This window comes from Pipra filicauda, unplaced genomic scaffold, assembly GCF_003945595.2.
Source record: "Pipra filicauda isolate LSUMZ 115617 unplaced genomic scaffold, ASM394559v2 scaffold48_size3843733_pilon, whole genome shotgun sequence".
NCBI lineage: Eukaryota > Metazoa > Chordata > Aves > Passeriformes > Pipridae > Pipra > Pipra filicauda.
The window spans coordinates 580,515-601,277 of record NW_024104631.1 but is presented as its reverse complement, the minus strand read 5'-3'; the positions used below and the strand labels follow the sequence as shown (position 1 = coordinate 601,277).

The following is a 20,763-nucleotide window of genomic DNA, read 5'->3' as shown; positions in this document are numbered from 1 at the left end:
ACAGTTTTTCAAGCAAAATGGTGCCAATTTCATTTTCCAAACAACCTAGCCTCTCAGGATGCTACTTTTATGCCAGAAAGCCTTTTTACTGACTGTTTTTATTAGTTTGAATCAGTCCCTCCAGTATCTTCTATACCTCATTCTAGGCTAATTATTTCTGCACAAACAGACATGGATATACATTGGCATGTTGCAGGCTGTACAGTGGCAAGTTATTTGCTGTGCCTGTGTGCAGCTGCACAGGCAAGCTTCTAAACGTTTTTGCCAAACCCAGGAGCTAATATTTTGCTGGCTAAGACTAGCATCCCCACTAAAAAAACCAAAATCTTAATACCACTCCACTCTCTCTATTTTATAGAGTCATTTATAGAGTCATTTCCCCGGCAGCGGGGATCAGAGTACAGGGCAAATACCTAAGAACCCAATAAAAGAATTGCAGGATCTCTCTCTCATCTAGTGAACATTTCAAGGCTTTTTCTTTTGCCATGGAAACCTGAGAAAAGAAGTTAAATTAACATATATCTCCCACTCTGTGGGATGCTCAGGTCATCAGCATCACCATTTTACATGAAGCCTGTTTCTACCAGAGTAGGTAGAGGTGCTCTGAAGGAGCCTGCACTTCAGCCCTTCTGGACATACAGGCAGAAAAGCATCTACTTTCTTGTATAAGCCCTGAGCTCATTAGTCCTGTAGAAGTTAGACCACAGTGGATGGACAGAGATGTTCTGTGGAAATTTCAGATTCGAAAGCCTGTGAAATTTAGGCAAGAATCTTTAGATTGATATCTTTGGGCATATATTCCTAAATTCCTCATTCATATCCCACAGAAGACCAGCTCCTTTGTGTGAGCCACCTGAATTTCAGCAGTGTGTTTTGCTGCCTGAAGCCTGTAAACCCTCTCTGTTCCATCTGTAAACATGATGTTTACTTTACCAGCCTGTAGACTACTTTGGATCTGCCAAAAAAAAATATCACATGTTATTTGGGGGGGAAAAAAACCAACAAAAACAACATAGAATTTTTACCTTCTTGCCTGAAGAGGTTAAATGAAGAGCACAACAGCTGAGCTCTGGAGCACGTTCCTGTGACTACCGTATTACAAAAATCTCCCACTCTCTTGTTCAATCTCTAACCAATTGCTGCTGATAGCAGCATGTTGCAGTTCAATGTGAATGCCATCAACATGAGGTTTCCTCACAGAAGACTGGTAAACCTGCATCTAGCAATATGCTATTAGCACTTCTCTCAAGGCTGCCCAACAAGTTTGGCAGGCAATATCTGCTGGCAACATCTCCTGATTGCAATGCCAAGTCACCCTCAGCTGGAAAACTGATCATTAACCCTGGAGATCCATGGCTGCACGGCTGTGTGTAGTCCCTTTAAAATTTGATGGGGTCTGGCTTGGACACAGGTGTTTGCATGCCAAGATTGTTTGGACTGAGCTTGCTTGCATAGAGCAAATGAATGGGAAACACATGAGCTTTATGTTGCCTACAGCCATCTCCCTCTCTCAGGTAAGGAGTCAGCTTTACGTGTATGGAAGGAGCTTAATTAGAGAAGGGAAGAAGTATTTCCTTGAAGTGTAACAGGAATTCCCAGCCAGGAGGTATTCATTTAAATCCTCGGAGTTAAGAATAAAAGAAGGCCAGAAGTGGTTGATCACATAGGTTAAGTCTCCAGTATAGGGTGAGAAGGAAGTGAAGAACAGGAAGCATGGAGCTGCATCAGCACAGTGTTTGATCTCCGCTAAGCAGCACGACTGAGCTCCAGTGCAACACTGGGTTATAGCAGCTGGTCTCAGAGATCAAAATTGATCTAGGGTCGTATGTGGCTTTGCAATCCTGAAAATTTTATGTCTTTCCTTTCTCACCTCTTCTTTCTTCCTACAAAGCATAAAACTGGCTTTGTATTTGTAGGATCTTTGAGAGATCAAACATGGTAAGCAGGAAAGAGAAAGAAGATCCCCCAGCATCACCTTGCCCTTCCCACAGTTTCCTTCTAGTGCTGAAGCTGGACTACCCTCTTCCTTAGGCACAGCTCCCATCAGCTTTGCTGTTCCTTTCTCCTCTGCCAAGGTCTCAGCCCAGTTGTCCAGGCTCCAGTGCTCTCATCCAAAAAGGGGGATTTGTAAGCAATGCAAGACACAAGGATAAAGTGAGTGTTCTTGTTACCTCTATTCTTTTCCTTGATTTTTTGCTTTCATTTGCCATTAACTTCTTTGTTTCTGTTTTTCCTTCTTTCATGTTTCTGTAGTGCTCCTTAGTCTTCCTCCTCAGTTCTTTCTCTATTTTTAAAACTTATTTATTTATACACATTGCCTTGTGATGCTTTTGTGAGTCCTAGACTCTTTTCAGTGAAAATCTAGGTATTTTTTAGTATCTTGCAGGACTTTCTTCCAACCTCTGTGCTTTCTCCCTCCCTCCTACATTGACGTTGTTCCTTCACTGACTTATTTTACTTGCTATGCTATATATTCCCTCAGAACTTCCTTGACTGACATCAGTTTAACTGCTTTGCCTCAGGAAATGTCAATGTATGTGGAAATCTTGTCTTTTCTAGGCCCTTAGGATACTACATTAACGAAAGTGTCCTGCTTTTCCAGTAAGGCCAATTGGTCCTACCTTGCATTTTTCAAGTTTCAAATCCAAACTGCTCTTCCCCACAAACAGCTTTTGCTACCACCAAATATTAAAATGTATCCCTTCTCCTCAACCAAATGCTGGGAGCAGGAAGTGGGCAATGACTGTGCAGATGAGCAAATGATGAGATGACTAGGCACATAACACTACAGTTTGCAACTGCCTGCCAAACCAGCCATGGCTTGCTTTTTTCCATCAGGGGCATCATCCATCACTGGATAGTAATGCTCTGTTGAAAGCTGAGGTGGAGCGCCTTTTCAGTCTGAGCAAGTCCTCAGCTATGTTCACTCTCCCCATTGTAACCAACACCTTTCAGCACATAAGTGTTCCTATACACAAACTCCCACACACATTTTCCCATGTCCTCCCATGAGATTTCTTGCCCAAGGCCCACAGGGGTGTTCCAACATGGGTGGAACAAACAATAGACTGTAACATGGTTCTCACACCAGCAGGAGCCTCATGGATACTTCTCCATGAGGAGAAGTGCTGCAAGATGGAAAGGCTTCACACTGGGACTGGTAGAGAGAAGAGGCAGAAGTGAAAAATGAAGATTTTCATGGGCAAGGCACCATGTTTATAAATGACCAATAAGGGGCTTTGCCTTATGTGGGCTAAGACAGCTTTGTATCTCTGACATCTGCTTGCCTTGCACAGACTGGGATACCTTAGTCAAGAGGTGCAGAAAGATGGGCCCCACCCTAAGGCTGTGTTTCGTTCTGCTTTCACGGGATAACCCTTCCTGGCAAAGCTATCACAAGGACAAGACATGCTTACATAAATTTGTGGGGATATGCCAAATGCTCTGATCAGCAGTTAAACAGAATACAACCTCTATTAAATGAAGACTGGCTCCTGAATTGGAATGTTTTGAGAACCTCAAAACGCTTTGGAAGTGATGTCTGAACTTTTCTCCTTCAGGAAATCTCATCCAGGCAGAAAAAGAGAGATGGGTAATCTGCCAGAGGTTTTCATTAGTCTAGCAGACCAGCACAGATGTAGCAGTAAGTGTGATATGGCCTGCTGAACAACTGGAACTACCTGACGAATAGTGCCCAAACACAAACTGTACAGACTAGAGGCAACTAATCCATCTTGCCTATGCACAGACTGCCTGTGCAGCTGCTTAGTCACCAACCCCATGCACAGTGTCCTGACACATCTCATACAGGAGAACCAGTAGAAATCACCGTGATTAAATAACCCTGGATAAATCTGACCCCAGCCTCCAAAGCAGATCACACCATGACTGGGTGTACCAATCATTCAGGTATCACTGAAACTGAGCCAGTAAAGATCTTTGCAGGTAATTCCTTCTCAGACAGGATGGGCAGCACATTAATTTTTATATTTTTCATTCTTCTGACTACTATCCATGAATCAAGATACCTGATGCATATCAGCAAAGATCCATAGAGGTCTGCAGGGTCTCACCTCCCATTGTTTTTGGTGGAAGTTAGTCTCCTCAGTACCCTCAAAGATATGGACCAAAGACCCCAGTTAACCTCTGGCATTAAAATGCATTAGAGCCCATTAAACGTCCACAGAGGGAAGGAAACAGGTAAAACTACTGAATCACTGTGACTCAAAAACTACTGAATCATTGTGAAATCTCTCATGGGTTGATAAGAATCAAAACAGTCTCTAAATTCTCAATAACCACAGCACTGCTCTCTGATGTTGAAAGTACGCATACTTGGGGTTGCCTCTTTCCATTTAGAAATCTCTTTCCAGTTGCTTTCAGACCTGAGGCACCAAGAGGATTTCTTCAGTAAAATGCTCCCATCCTTTGAGAATAGATAATTGAATTCTCTGTATATCCTGACCAGCTATTAACATATTCCTTACTGGAAACTATCATCATATGGCCCAGAAGGGCAATCCAGACATTTGCTTAAGGTTTTCTTTATTCTAACTTTGTGGCCTAAGTGAATCTCTTTGCCATTCCTATTATTTATTGGAAGTCAAGAGTGAACACTGACGCTGTCAGTGAACACAAAGACTGACACTGGAGGTATTGCTCATTTGACACAGGTTTTATAGTGCTTTATTCTGAACAGTAATTAGGTAAATCAGTACTGAACATATGCAGCAGGCAGTCTTTAGATAGAAATGAAATCTGATTACTGTGATCTCATGTGGAATTTGAAGACTAGTAATTACAATGTTAATTTCACTCAAGTTGAAGTCCTTATTTCTTTCTCATGCTTCAGACATTAAGTAACTGTAGAGGAGTTTCCTTAATGCTGAATCCAGAACTAGAAGTGTGGCACTTCCAGTATTAATCCAACTGTGTTCTATCCTTGAATTGCATAATGTTCTTTTTCTTAGGATATATACAACAGGGCTCCTCATAACTGCGCTGAACTTGTCCCATCTTCCATGTCTGAAGGGATTGAATGAAAAAATGCCACACAGAAGAATCCAACCTCCCCAGTCTGGGAAATGATGTAGCTCATGCTGAAGAGTCTTCTGGGTATACATTCTGTCACCATGATTTTTGCCTCTGGCATCCATAGGCCTCAGTGTGACTGATGTTTCACAGATGCAAATTCTGATGCCAGCCTGAATAGTTTAGCTATGCTGCAGAACTTGGGCACTGTTTCACTGAGCATTAGTAGGGTCTGGTAAGGCAGCCTGGACCACCAGAGTGTAGCCAGGTACAAGGGGAGAGCTATCACACCGCATGTGCACAGTTCTCCTTATAGGCAGTAGGAATCCAGAGAGTCTGGGTCACAAGAGAGAGTGGTTTGACTAGGGAGCAGGAATGTCTTCCCAGAGCCCTTTCCAACCCCTGGTCTGTCTTAAATCAGGCTCTCAGTTCACTTCGTTTTGGGAAAAAGGTGTCACAGAGGAACAGAATATTCTTGTTGCGAGGCTGGGATACTTCTCAATGAAGTGTTTTTCACAATGGAAATCCTTCAGCTTAAGGGGGTGAAACATAAGGAGATAAACTAGTTCTGCTGCATATGTAGAGTACATTGTATTACCCAGCCAATATATGAAACTCTTAGATTTCCTTTCAAAGATGACTGTGAGGATGACAAGCTTTACAGGAGCATGCACCACCATAAATGTAAATGTGCTTTTTCATAATGAATACGCCCTGCTTAGGGAGAACAGAATCGGCCTGTGAGAATCACATTGCGAGTTTTGTTATGTCTAAACAAAAAGATAAATGGATGGTCAGCTTTAAATTCATCTTTGTGTTGCAGAATCCGATATCCTGGTACCTCTCGGGAGTCGCCACCTTGTTCATTTACTTCCAAGGAGACTTTATGGATGATCTTTGACAAAACCACACCTTTTGTCTCACACATCTCAGAGAAATCTGATGCACTTTCATTGAAGATATTTGTCATTCCCAGGCTTTCCAGAAGTGGCTTCAGGTCATAGTCACCTTCTATGCTAAACTTTGGAAGAAATACGTTCACTTTGGTGTTGGCCATCATGCTGGGATTGGTCCACTGTAATAATGTCTCAGGAGTCAGTGCCTTTTCCAGCTGAAAATGTAAAGGAACAGAGGAAATTAATGAGCAGTCCAAGGAAAGAGAGGAAAAAAACAACAGACCATTCCTGAACTTCTCTCTCCTATCAAGTCTCCAAAACATAAAGTCCAAAAGGCAACTTGTTCTTTTCAATTCACAACTGTAGCATTTAGGCTTAACATACTCTCAGTTACATTGGTGCAAGTATGATTTAATCCATAGGACTTGGCCTCTAGAAGAAATCTACTGTATGTGCATGCTCTGGCAAGCTTTTGATAAGCAATCACCTCAACAACCATATGAAGGAACCTGAGAAATACAGTCCCTACCCAGGTTACACCTGGCCAACTGGCAGAGATCCAAAGTCTTTATTCCTGATCCTGCAGGGTAATGAAATTGCTGCTATCTGGGACAGAAAAATGCTCTGAATACAGAGCCTGATCTCAATCAAACATGCAGCTGTTTGAGCAATTTTTTTAAAACTGAAAAGTGAGGAGGCAGAATGTGGGGCCACAACAAATTGCTATCAAGAAAGGTATTTTAAGATATGTGTGTTCTGTAATTTACTCTGGCATATGAAAGTATCTTCCAGATGCAAAGACAGATTCTTCCTGCCTTTAAAATTTGTGGACAGTTGCAGCAAATTACAAAGGAGAACTGTGTGATTATCTGTCTTTTAATCTTAAATAATTTTATTATTAATTAATTAGTCCTTAATGAACTTTGAAGAGGAGTGAAAATATATTCTAAAATTTTCATAGAGAAATGACATAAGAAATTGTTGTTCTTTAGGAAATGCCTTATTAATTTTCACAAACTTACTTTTTGTTTCCTTATGCATTGCTTCAAAATAACAAAAACCTTCCATAAACATATAGCATTATAAATGGGCTGTTTCCAAGGAAGTATCACAGCAATTCTACTTTTTTCCCTCACCTGCTCCAGGCCAGTGGTCTCATCTTCAATTTCTTTGGGTAGCAGAATGAGCATGCTTATATGTTTGTTAAGGCATGGAAGCTCAAGGATGGAAACATTTAAATCTTTTACATATCCCAGGCAAAAAGTAGCTTCCAGATTCATCATCTGCACTGGTTTAGTTTCAGTCTGCAAAACACAGAGGAAACAATCTCTCATTCCTTTTAATTCACAAATCAGATGCTGAGACAGAAAAGTTTGCAAGCTTGCCTGGAAGTAGTATATTGAGTTACCACCACAGAATTTTTTGGCTTTCATAGGTAATGAAAGCAGCACCAAAACACAATGTTGACTTTTTACAGTAGGCAGCTTTCCAAAGAGAAGTGGGACAGTATTCTACTTAATACAATAGCAACATATTGGGGATGTGCCTCAAAAGAGCAATTTACCTAGTATCGGTGGCCCTTCATGCCTTTTTCCCTGAGTGCTACAAACTATACTATATACATAATGCCAGTAAGTGTCAGGCACTGAGCACATTTCAACAGTGAAGGTCAAGCTGTTCGTATGAATAATTGATTTTTTGGTTCAGGAGCTGAAATAGAATAAGAAGAAATTTCAGGCTTACTTAAATTCCTATGTCTTTGCTTTTTGTGAATGAAACAAAACAAAACAAAACAAAAAAAAAAAAAAAAAAAAAAAAAAAGAAAATTCTTTCTTTCATAAAGAAGGTTTAAAAAACTGTTCTGTTCACATGGAAACATTCAAAATTCAAATTCAGTAGAAAATGTTACTTTGGAAAAAAAAGTTGAGATGTTTCACTTAAAAATTTTAGTGTTGATTGTATAATTTTTTAAATTTTTTTGGCTGAAACTATTGGTTGAATAGGTAATTTATTAATATTTTTAGTGAACCTGAAACTTCAAGTTTTCTTTTGCATCTATATATATATAGGTATATATATATATATATATATTTGGAGTATAATCTCTCTATCTCACAAATGTTGTGCAGCTTTGTATCCTGGTTTAAAGCTGACTGTCTGCTTACAATATTCATTACTGGTCACAGATTCCTGAATGCACCAGCCATAGGTGCTACACCCATTTGGACCTCATGGCTAAGCAGGACTAATATGCAGAAGGCTGCAGACCGGAGCCTGGTTGGAAAGAGGGAGATTGATGGGGCAACACCTCTGTTGAGGAAAACACAGGGCCAGGCACCTAAGGGATGTACTCAAAGAGGTGAAACAATTGTAGATATTTCACAGTGTTTCATGCTTCACCTCTGCTGGTTTTTAGGTGCAACCTCTGGTTCCTCCAACCTTTCAGTCTCTTGGAATAAGCTACTCATGAGAATGTGCATCTCCTTACAGACAATGGCTGCTTCTGATCACTTGTACTCAGATCACATACTAACTGGTATATACTCACTCACACACTAACAGGACAGTCTGAGACCCTTGCAACACCATATAAGTTTAGATAGAGTCTAAGAATGCTGTGGTAAAAAACATTTCTCATTTTGTCTTGTTGTGATTTCTTTAGATCAAAGTTTGCATCTTCATGAGAAGAAACAGTACTCCATTTTATTTTATTTTTTTTCATAACATACCTTGTTGACTTTAAAAGCACATTCTTTGATCTCTGCCTCTGGGAACTTCTTCATCCAGTTTGTGACAAAATAAGCTGCGTTAACCAGAAGGATCTGAGTCTCACCACTTACACTATCCTCATTCAAAATATTCTCCATTTTGCCTGTGAACAAGTTTAAGGTGGTTGTTAATACAAAAATACATTAACATTATATCAATTGCTTCAAGTGAATATGGTACCATTTCACTGAACTAAAAACACTTTTGTCCTGCACCTCACAGATAAAAGATTTTATTTCTAATGGAAAACTTCAAAAAGAAGTACTTACTTAAAATTGCAGCTTAATTTTTAATATGGGATTTGGGATCAAGGCAGATCTTCCAAATTACATGTTTTGTTGGCTTATATTGCATGGAATCAAAACTATGTCTCCTGCTTTTTTTTCAATACCTTAAAGAAGGTGCTCATTTTTCAGTGACATTCAACAGGTGTAAGTGAAAAAACATTTGTCATTTGGACAGTAAGACTTGAAGGGAAGTTCCACACTAGCAGCTACTCATTTCTAAACTGATACATGAGAATAAAATTACCAGAATAACAAAAAATGCTGCTCTGATTGCAGTTAATAACCAAATACTGCTACAGACTTCAAAAAGAAGATGTAAATGACGTGTCCTCTCTCTGTTTCAAACCTGTTCAAGCACTGCCATAAGTGATCCTGAATTCAGAGCACTGGGGAGGCAAGTCCTGTCTTCGAAGGGCAAGATGCTTCCACATGAACACCTGTTCCAGCCTGGAAGGACCAGACTCATAAATGGTGTTTCCTTATTTGTACCACACGAGGGCAACAGGTGGCAACCAACCCCAGAGCCATCTCTGCCCAGGCTTCCATAGGAAGGCAAATAAGAGATGCCCATCTGCTTGTGTTGCCCTCACTGGTAAAAGGAGGTGGGATACTGATTAACAGCCTGAAATTCAGAGTCCAGCAAGTACTTCCCATTAAAATAAAGCTTTTAAAGGAGTTAGGGTCTGGGCTCAATGTATTGGTGTCAGAGGTTTGTGACACTCCACAACCAGGACCTGTCATTCTCCCAAATCATCTTGCTGTGAGCAGCTTTCCCCAAGGCTAATGCACGGTCAGTCTCACATTTCCACCTTCAGAAGTGCTGCAGTAGTGAAGTCAGTGATTTCAAAACAGGCTTACGCTGCTAATCCTCATGAGTTCAAATAGTAGGACTAGTCCCACTGCTTTCACTATGTATTTACTTCTAAAATCATTAGTAAAGAAGTGTCACAAGGACAAAGATCTTTGTCCAAAGAGGCAAACAGCATCCCCAAGGTTAAGCTGTACTCACCATCAGTTAGCTCTGAAAGAGATTTGTTGATTTTTTGTCGGGTTTCCTCAGTTTTTTCTTTGAACTCCACTAATTCCAGTTCAGATGGAAAAGGCCTCTTTGTGGAGTTGACAAAGTCCTGAAAGATACAGGGAACGAAAGTCATGCTTGGTTAAGTGTCATCCACTCAACGATTCTTTAAGAGCCTTCAACATCAGCCTCTCAAGCTTCACCATGGGGTAGCTGAGGAGTTCATTATGATAGAAAGCTATTAAATAACCACGTGACAACCAGGATGCACAGCTGCATCCAGCACATTGCTCCCAAGGTTGTGTTCAGTCCAATGGTGTTACATCAGCAGCTTTAAAGTAACTTCGATATTGCAGGAGTGACCATGTTGCCAGAGTTCAAAAGAATAAAACAATCCTCAGTCCAGGCCTGGGTAAGACTGAGATAAAGGCCACAGGCTGCTCCCATCATGTCTCTCCTCATCAGGTGAGATATTTATTGCTCTGGATGGGTATTGGCCTTTGCTGTGTCAGAGGCTGAGCAGCAGACAATCTGATTATAGCATCACTGAAGCATGCTGAGTTTTCTGAAACATGACTTTTAGGCTGATGTTATCTTTCTTGGGACCCTATTCAATGACAACTTTTGGGGGAAAAAAACCAACACACACAGAATTCTTCTGAGTTTTTTGCAAGGTTCATAAGTTATAAAGAACTTACAAAGTTATTCACTCGTTTTGCTTCAATAGCCAGGCTTGTGCCTCACAGATTAAAAAACAACAGTTTATGCAGTAATTACTTGGGTGTGTGAACTGGACACACACTTGCACCATCAACTTTTTTTATACTCCTCTTCACTCATACTTGCCATGCAAAGACTTTGATGTGGCATAGAGGTTATTTTGCATTCAAAACCAATCTAGCTACTGACCTAAAGCATATTAATGAAAGAATTAGAAGTGTTGTAATAGTTGCACAGTTTGAGTTCAAGCAGCAGACTCGTACATCCTCCTACAAACTTCTATGGCAGCTGTTCATCATTTGAGTCTAGTCAAGAAACAGCCAAAATTCAAAGAATTTATTTTAAATAACGTTGCAGTCTGACACAATAATCCGTCAACGTAATGGTTAAGCAATTCATAGCACCAGCTTTTTCCTAGAGTACTTACTGTAGTAGGATTAAGAGACTTGTCTACAAACAGCCGTTTGACCATTTTCAGTGCAAAGAAGGAGCTGAGTTTGGAAACATCTGAAGTTATTGTCTGAAACCCGAAAGAAACGTCTTTGACATCTTTTAAATGGAGTACCTGTTAAATGAACATAGTAAAATACTAAGCATCTTCTTTGTTACCATTATCTAAACATTTCAAACAGCTTAGGAAAAAATAATGCTAATTTGTGACCAGAGCTGTGGCTTTTTGTATTTAAGCTGATGACAGAGCTTCTCACTGTTGTCACTCAAAAATAATTTATTTATTTGACATCCTCACATAAATCTAAAAACCTGATCTTACCAGAACTTTAACCAAATACATTTCTTTCCTGTGAGCAGTCCAAAGAAATCAGTAGAGCTGTTCATGCTGGTAATGTGACTTAGTCAACAAAAACTCTGTGGTATGGAGTCATAATGTTTTCACCAAACTTACATTTCCTTCCAAAAATATGGAGCTTCTAAGATAGATAAATGAAGATCGCAGATAATCTCCTTTCTAGAAGTGGGCTACACCTTTAAAAATGCTTCACAGATCATCAAGTTTTCTGACTGCTGTGACTAATACATGACATCACATGACATTTCAGCAAAAACTGATCAGATAACTGTGTCTGTTTTGGTAGACACAGTGTAACTGTGAGTAGGGCTGCTGACCCACACATGGCCACTTCCCAGTTCCTGGGAATGACAAGTCCAGTTCTAGGAAGTACAGAGTTGACCTAAAACTTGTTGCTTTTAGGTACCAGAGGTGAGAGGTTACTGGTGCCTTTGCTTGAAAATAACCCTATAAATACAAACTGAACTTTTAATGCCTATTTATTACAGGGTCTTTGATGGTGGCTGTTTCACTACAGGCAGCCTGCCCAATCTTCCTCGTCTGACTCAAGTTTCTGCGTGAGGCATAGCAGGCATTAGCAACCTTTCCTTCAACAGTTTATTTCTCTGCATGTTAAGCACAGAAAGCTTCTGTGCCTGGGAACTATGTTGGAAGAGAAAGCTACTGCAATTCTCTACCTGAGAGAACTTTTGGCACAAGTTTTTTAATGTTCCAGAGTACAGCTGCCAATCTGGCTCCTTTCGTATTTAGTGTTTAAAACCCAAGCACGAACTCAGGGACAGGCAGAAGCTAGAATAAACATGGAAAATAGGAGATATTACATTTAAAAACATACCAAGCTCTCCTTAGTACCTGAAGTCAGCACTTTTAAAATACCACTAGAGAAATATGAAATATAAATGTGCTTGTGTAATAAAGCTCCACTTGTGGATGTGTAAGCTAACTTATTATTATGCAATGGTTCAAAGCAAAGTGCAGAGACAAGTGAAAACAAAATAAGGGCAGGTTAATATGTTGAACTCTCCCATCAGAAAGACAACGTTTGAATTTTGAAATCGTGAGGGAGCTTCAGGGTGCCATTTAAATTAAAAATAAAAATTAAAAATAAAAATTTTAAAAAAAACCACTAGAGTTAATTTTTAAATTTAAAAGAAAAATGCTGTTTAAAAAAATTTGCAATGCCTACAAGATTCATCCCTGAAAGTGTTCAAAGCCAAGCTGGATAGGGTCCTGAGCAACCTGGTCTAGTGGAAGATGTCCCTGCCCATGGCAGGGGGATTTAAGGTCCTTCCAACCCAAACCATTCTAGGGTTCTATGATCTTCATGGACATATTGCAGTGTAGCTCTGTGAACAGCACAAGATTCACTGTAATCTGTGGCATAAGTAGGGGCACAGAAGGCTGTGCTTGGAGGTGCTTTCGGTGAATGAGAAAGTACAGGGAGGAATTCCCAAGGGAGGGAAAATGCATTCAAATATGTGGAAACTTTCAGAGCCAGGTGATGATCAGCATACAAATGCATACTGAATTTGCCTCTAATCCACCTTTAGGTAACTGCAGAAACCATGGGGACTCTCACTGGGATAAAAAGGAACTAGACCTATTTCTGCTTACACAGAGGCAGCAGAAGAGGCTGGAGGGCTGACTCCCTCCACCCCAGAGTGAGCTTGATAAACTGATTTAATCATGACTGCCACGCTGCATCATGGTGCTGGAAACCCTTTGAACACCATGAGCTGCTTGTGAGGAGAAATACAAGCTGAAATTGTGCCCCTTCTGCTGCATTTGCCTCCTCTTAGCAGCTTTGCAGGAGAAAAGGTTAATGCCAGTGGCAGGGCTGCTATGCATACTTGCTGCTGACAGACAATGGCAAAATTCTTTCCAATTCTATAAAGCCTAGGTGTTTTTGAATAAAAAATAAACAGTTATCCAGAAAACGCAGTGATCTCGACTGTGGTTTGCAGCCAGAAACAACGCTGCAATAAAAAGAGACAAGGCTCTAATGCAATTGTTAAGGACTCTGCCATGTTCCTTTCCACCTTCTACACACTTGAAAAGTCTTTTCTTTATGACAGGTTTTGTCTTTTGTTGTGTGGGGCTATGGAGTGTGGAACTGTTCAGGAAATTCAGATGGTTGGCTTGAAGTCTGATTTAAAGGAAACAGACATCCAGGAGAATATTAACAATAATAAATAAGAAAGATATCTACAACAGCCGTGTAATTTTGCAGCCACAGAACAGGTTGCTGACAGTTTACCTGTTTCATTTGGTCTGCAGTATCACCTTTCGTAGCTTTATATGCCAGAGCCAGAGAAGTTGAGGTACACAGTGGGGAAAAAATAATATTGGCTGTTTTGTCCTTCTCACATAGTTTTTTGAACATATCAACCGCAAAGGCAGTGTTCGCTAGCTGCAGAGCATCCATTGTCATCCTGAAACAGAAAAGGGAAAAGGGAGATGACTCAGGCTGTAATTCTAGCTCCTGCACTAGGGGTTATGCCAAAGAACTGAAAGAGGCTGGGCACCAGTATCTGAACTGGATAGCTTGAACCGAGGAGAGGAGAGGTTTAGTAATAGCCATAATCTTCAAGTGACAGCTAGCAATGCCACATGTTATGTGGAGCCAGTATTACCAGAAGAACTTGGGGAAATCTGTGTAGGTCAGGGTGACCCAAGCATACTGAGTCAAATTGGATCACATATGAATTTAATCTGTTTTTAATTGATACACTTAAATTAAATATGCCAACTCAGAAGGTACTTTGCCTATGCTCTGGGCCCTCCTGGCTCTTAGGCAGGCCTTTAATGGTCTCATAGCTTCTCTATCTCTTTCTTCATGGCTAACTGTTCATTAAGCTTTAGCTTACATGTCCTTCTTCTAAGGGTTGATTCCCCATTCTCTCTGGCCTTGCTAGGAGTCTCCAAAAAGCTGTCTGGTCCTATAGGTTGAGATTGTTCTAGAAACTTGAAGGAGGCCTTCAAAAACAAATACTGCTGTGTGCCCACCCATCACTTACACTGTTTTAACTGAAAATATTTTCCTAGCCATTCTTAATAACTGCAGTTGCCACAGTGCAGTTAGATGATCTGTGCAGTCAGGAATGACCCAGGGGGCCCAAGGGACAGTTGCTGCAGTCTATGCTCTAGGAAAGCCAGAGGCTATTCCCATCTTCCAGGCTGCTTTCATATACCCAAAGTTGCACTTTGGTATAAGTACATTTGTGTAGATCCAAGCCAACAAGGGTGAATCACAGAATTTCAGTCAATAGCACTAGCCTGGCTTTAGACCAGCAAGCACACAAGACATGACCCCTTTGGCAAAGTGAATTTGGCACTACTCTGCCCTAAATATCATGTATTCCTAAAAAAACAAACAAACAAAAAAGACAACTGTTAAAACTGGTGTTAAACAGCTCCATCAACGCTATTGACAAAGACAGAAAGGAAATAGAAACAACAAATATTGGGAAAGTCTTCCAAAGGCGTAAGATTTCATACAGAATCTAAAAGGTGTCTCCAGTATTTACTCTCTCCAGCAAAAACAGCAAAATAGTGGAATAAAAATGGTATAGAAAGGTGATTTTAAAAAGGTGTGTTCTTATCCACAAACATACCTATCTACATTTGCATTTCGTACTCAGACACTGATCTAGGGGTCCTATTAAGCAAAAGAAAATTGGTTATTTCCTAAGTTGGTAGGAGGTTTGCTAATCATTGGAGAAACACCTTAATGACAGGAATTTCTCTCTAAGAATTGACTACTTAATAGTGCAGCCTCAAACATTTATTTACCTAGTTCATAACAGTTGCATCCTAGCCAGGAAAGACCTCACCACGTGAGAGCAGAACAGTATGAGAATACAAAAAGGGAAAGAGGAGTCAAGGAAATGTCTCCAGCAAGGTATCTTTCTTGACCATTCACTCTCATCTCAGTTTGGAAAGGCATTTTGAATTAGAACAATCTCCTCTTTGAGTGCACGTGTCATACTGCTCAAACGTAGCTGAACATCTGACACCATTGTACAGAGATACTGTTGAGCAGCTGTGGTGCTTGACAGTAGTGAATGATTTCCAAATAATATGTGGTAGTTATACATTTTTATAGGACTAATAGAATGGGTGCATAATTTGCCTGCAACATAGTAGAGAAAACACTTTGACTTACTCATAAGACCTGTTTGACTACAGAAGGTCTTTTATAAAATAAACGTCCTTATTTTTATTGTAATTAACTTATACATTTTCTTGGATCTATTTGGTAAGGCAATTGTTTTACTTGACAGGTAGTTTGTTTTGGGTTGAAAGATGCAGTATAAAAGGTTAGTGAAATGCCCTGCACAATCTAATCAAATAATAAAAAAAAAGATACTGGCATAAAACCAAGGCTTTTTAAGTTAGTGTTTGAAAAGCACACCTAACCAGCCCTGCACTCTTGCAAAATGTTCTGACTGTTGGTATTAGCAACAAACTGTTTTCTAACAAATCCCCTCCCACTGGGGGAAAAAAAAAATAATTTGTCTGGAAGAGAGTAAACATTAAACACATTTCACTGAAGAAATTTATCCCCACATAAAAACACAGAGGAGTATGCTTTGCAACATCCAGATGTTTTGCCAGAACCCTGAATTCAGGATGGGTCTGGCTGGATTTGTCCATCTTCCAGTAGTCTGGCAGTGCCCAGCAGCTGCTTGGTAAAGAGATATTATCCATGCCAGATTCCATTTTACATCATCAGCAGGCATTGAGCTGATGTCAGAATAAGGTTCGGGAAACATGTCTCAGAGATCTTATGGGTGTAAAGGGAGAACTAAGCACCAGCCTAGCACTGCAACCATCTACCTTTTTCACGTAGACACAATTTCTCAGGCATGAAAGCAACTAATTACCAAAAAAGTCAAGCTTGCCAGCAACCATGAGCTCAGCACACACCTTAAAGGAGGAGAGCTTTAGGCAGGACAGTGGCAAAAGACAGTTAAAACAAGTTTGAAGGACTGAGACTGCTGATGAAGGAGTAACTTGGAACAATATGGGCAAAGAAGCAAATGTAAAATCATTCTTTCAAATACTTTCCCGCAATTCCTCATTACAGACGTGCTCCTTCATGCCCACGCATATCTTAAATAAACCAGCATAGGCTACCTACCTTATGTTCACCATTAGCTCAATCATTCTCACATGAATACACATTACACTGGTATACTTTGTCTCCATCTCAATCTCGCTCTCTGACCCACCCCAGCCCCACCCCCACCCCCCAAACTAAAATGTGAATATCTGGGGCAAGTACCAACTTCCCAGGTATTTCTTACTGAGGAGCTGATGGAAAATTACTTAGGGACCCAAGAATGCGTCATTCAGTAAATATCTACCACTCTCAAGAAGACAAACAACACAAAGAACCTCACACGAGGCATGCAGTGCACCTCAAAAAACTTACTTGTCAGTGGGGTAGAGTATCATTATTTAGTTCTGGCTAGCATGATATTATTCTACTTAGGTCTCTGGATCTTCCTTACAGGCCAAAAATCAATATGCAATCATAACCACTTAAAAATACCCCTTGTTTGTTGCTGCCTTAATACTGACCTAATATGTGCTACCTGCACACTCTTCTTCCTTAGTCCAGTTAAAAGCTGTACCATGGCTTAAAAACTCTTCTGACTTCATTAGTAACTCTGATACTATTCAAGTTGGATCTTTTTTTATAAAGTTTCAATGTTTCTTTTCATTGGGAAAAAACAGGAGGTATTTCATGGTGAACTTTTTATTTACCTCTGTTCACCCAGTAACTGCTGATACTCTCAAAGTTTCTTTAGTGCAGAATGCAACTATTTCTGGTAGTGGCAAAGCTCTCCATTCTGGTTTCTTCCTTTTAGTGCTACTATTGAAACAAGGACCATTCAGGGCATGTTGGGAAAAAAGCTCAGTTTCACCCTTAACCTTTAATAAGGGGCTGGATAGCAAAGAATAATATCTATTCCACAATCTTTTTCAACTGGTCAGTCAGTTTTTATTTTCCATTTTTTAATGATGTATGATATTTAAGAGCTCATTAAATTCATATTATTGAAAAGAATTTCCAGTATTAAATATTACAAAATCTAAAATCTCGTTAAAGCCTTGAGCATCCCAAGCCTTGTGAGTCCAGTAAAGCCAGTTCTGGACAAGTAAGAAGGGTTGAGGCTCCCAATAAAAGGAAAGCCCATTAGCTGCCCATTAGCCGACTCACAAATCAGACATAGCTGCTGTGCCAGTAATCACAGGGAACCCTCAAAGGGGGAGGAGTCAAAAAATTAAAAATGAAATTTTGAAAAGGCCTGCTGCATGGATTCTTGCTGAGTCCCTCCTTTCCCAGGAAAGCGGTATGTCAGCGTTTCCAGTGAGGCCTGCGGCACTGGGGCATCTTCTAAGCACGGAGCTTGTGATCCACCCAGCTTTGCTTAAGACTGTGACTGTCACAGTGTTAATGAAACACTTTCAGATACATAAGGAAGCTGAAGGCTACTGAACTAAATCAGAAAAACCTGATTTAAACTTGTTTATTGGTATAAGACACCATTTTTGCTTAGTCACTCTTGGATGCAGCAACAACAACAACCCCCGCCCCCCAAAAAAAACACAACAGTGAGGCTTTGTTTAGTATCTGCTAAGAGAAAAGATAAATATAGCTTATCATTTAAAAATATAATTACAAGAATAGCCACGTCTGTGTGGAAATGTCTGACAAGTCAAGCTAGCTATACAATAGGAATAATCTGATAAAGCTGAACAAGTATTTACTTTATTCTTGTCTCAGTTAAGAAGTCCTTTCCGAAGAAGACACCTGTGGCAGATAAAGCGTAGACAGTGCTGGCCATCCAGTTCTGGGGTTATATTGGGTTTATATCTCAGGAGCTGTGAGTGCCAACACTGTAGTCTCTCCAGTCCAAACAAACTTCCATCAAGAGGATAAATTATATGAAACAACCCACACATGTTTCACGAGCGAGGCATTAATATTGAAACTAGATCAAGTGTTAACATGACCCCACTTCAGCTCTTACTCAGCAAATAAAAAATATAAAGGAGATAAAATATTTCTGCGAGCCTTTTCTTCTTCTGCAGAAATGACAACTCTCCACCCGGCAAACCACCTGGATAAAAAACAAGGACACAGTTTCCTCTGAACAGACATAGAGGAATGCAAGATATCAGACTGATGTGGGACCAGAGCATCTCATATGGTTGAGGAAAAAGCACTGTCAGTAATATAGCATGGAAAGTCACTACAGGAAGGAAAGAGAAACAAGTCACTGCAATATGCTTTGTTGTACTTTAATAGCCAGTGAACTCTTCAAACTAGATGGTCACATTGAAAATAGATTGTTAATTACTAGGCCTAAGTTCCTGTTCTTCACTTTAAACAAATGTGGATTAGTCACTTGGTTAATAACTCAAAGCAAACAGAGCAGAGCATACACACCTCTGCAGAAAATGAGAGGAGTATTCCTCTGTAACAGATTAACAAAACAGCCAAAATCCTACTTTGGCACAAGGAGCATTTCCATGGCATCATACTCAACCTGCTTTTTCTGATATGGGGAAAGCCATTTTCAATAAACCACCATATTTTAATAATTCCTAATGCCCTTGCTGTCTCACCAGCCAGATCCTATTCACCACTTCCAGTGAATCTTTTCAGAAGGGAAGAAATATAGCATAAAAAATACAGCAATTTTGGAATGAAACTAAAACACTGTAGTTTGGGAAGGTAAAAAAAAGCTCCTTTAATTCCACATAATATCTACCTTTCTGCACAAAATTTCCTTATCCCGCTCCCTCTACACAGCTATGTTTCACAGCCAAGATTTGTTGACTATTAGTTAGGCATAAGTTGAAGTATCAGAGGAAGAAAAAAGCTGTACTTACTTTGCAAGGCTATAATCCTGGCAAACGAATCAATGAAATGAGCACAGCACGAAGAACTAGCTGCCCGTGCTGAAACTGCTGAGCGGAAGACTTCGTTACTTGCCTACTTATTGACACCACTCCCACTTTCCCAACCTCAATTTGTGCACACACACACTCCCTCTCACTCTCGCTTTTTTTTTTTCCCTCCCTTAATCATTCTTCGTGGCAACTCCTACATTGGAGGAGCAAAATGATTCACACTAGAGTTGTCTTTGCCTGCCCAGCCAGTGAATACAACAACAAGCTCTGGCAGGAAAGAGCAGCCTTGCACGTTGCCTTCAGCAAGCATAGTACAGGCACCAGGCAGGAATGAACGAAGACTACAAAGGAGAGAACGCAGGAGTCGATGAGCAATTAAGAGACCTCCTGAGCAAAACCAGTACTCCAAATAGCATTGGGATTGCTGCTATTTGCAGAAAAATTGTCATTGTGAAAAAGAAACCCAGGAAGACAACTAAAACACATAGGAGTGTGTGGCTGGGCGCTTTGCACCTGTATATGCATTAAGACTATCTTAATTCTGTCTAAGAGGCATATGTGTGTGTTTGGCTGCCTTAAAAGCCCAAGGCCAGATTGGAGTTAACGCTCCAGGAAAAACCTCTGTCTTCTTACTGCTGTAAAGCAAGAGCTCCCTCCCATTAGCAGACAAGTTGTCTGCAGCGGAGCTGCCTTCCCTGCTGCTTGCTGTCCCCAGAGGTGGAAGGGGAACAGAAAGTCCCCTGCAGACAACACCAGCAGGTACTCCCTGGGAAGCCATGGCAACACTTGATTCCCTATGAGGAAACAATGCACCACATCAGAGGCACAGTTCAGGTTCACACCTCAGTAACCCTAGGTGGCCCTGCATACCTTTAGACTACAAAAGTTATAGGCAGGATAATTGAATTTGCATTCAGCTTTGCAGTGCCGGTGTGTCCAGCTGGCCAAATGAAAGGGGTAGGACACTGAAGGATGTGTTTCCACTGACACTATACTTCTTTGGTGACAGTGGGAACTGGGGAGATGTTATCTCCATCTGGAATTACATATTTCTGTGTTGCTTTGAGCATAAATCAGGCCACACCACCCTGATCAGGTCCTACCCATGTTTCCTTCCAAAAGGCTACTATGCTTTTGTTACCCAAAGGAAATTATGTTTTTCTTTCTGCTGAGATGCAGATGGAGTTCACTTTCTATCATTGACAGACTGCAAATTTAAAATGTGTATGCTTTGCCATAAGTGAATTCAAACAAAGACAGGGTGTGGATACGTTTAAGCAATTAAAATAAGATAGAGGCCAGCTG

At 40.4% G+C, this 20,763-nt stretch overlaps 1 protein-coding gene across 1 annotated transcript; it reads right to left on the bottom strand.

Moving 5' to 3' along the window:
• Positions 1–4,660: 4,660 nt before the first annotated feature.
• SERPINB5 (serpin family B member 5) lies at positions 4,661–19,569 on the bottom strand. Its single transcript, XM_027727928.2, has 7 exons — positions 19,438–19,569; positions 13,787–13,961; positions 11,149–11,286; positions 9,993–10,110; positions 8,657–8,799; positions 7,064–7,231; positions 4,661–6,142 (listed from the first exon to the last, which is right to left on the bottom strand). Exons 2-7 carry the CDS (start codon positions 13,958–13,960, stop codon positions 5,750–5,752), a joined length of 1,134 nt encoding a protein of 377 aa, XP_027583729.1. The 5' UTR covers position 13,961; positions 19,438–19,569; the 3' UTR covers positions 4,661–5,749.
• Positions 19,570–20,763: the final 1,194 nt, after the last annotated feature.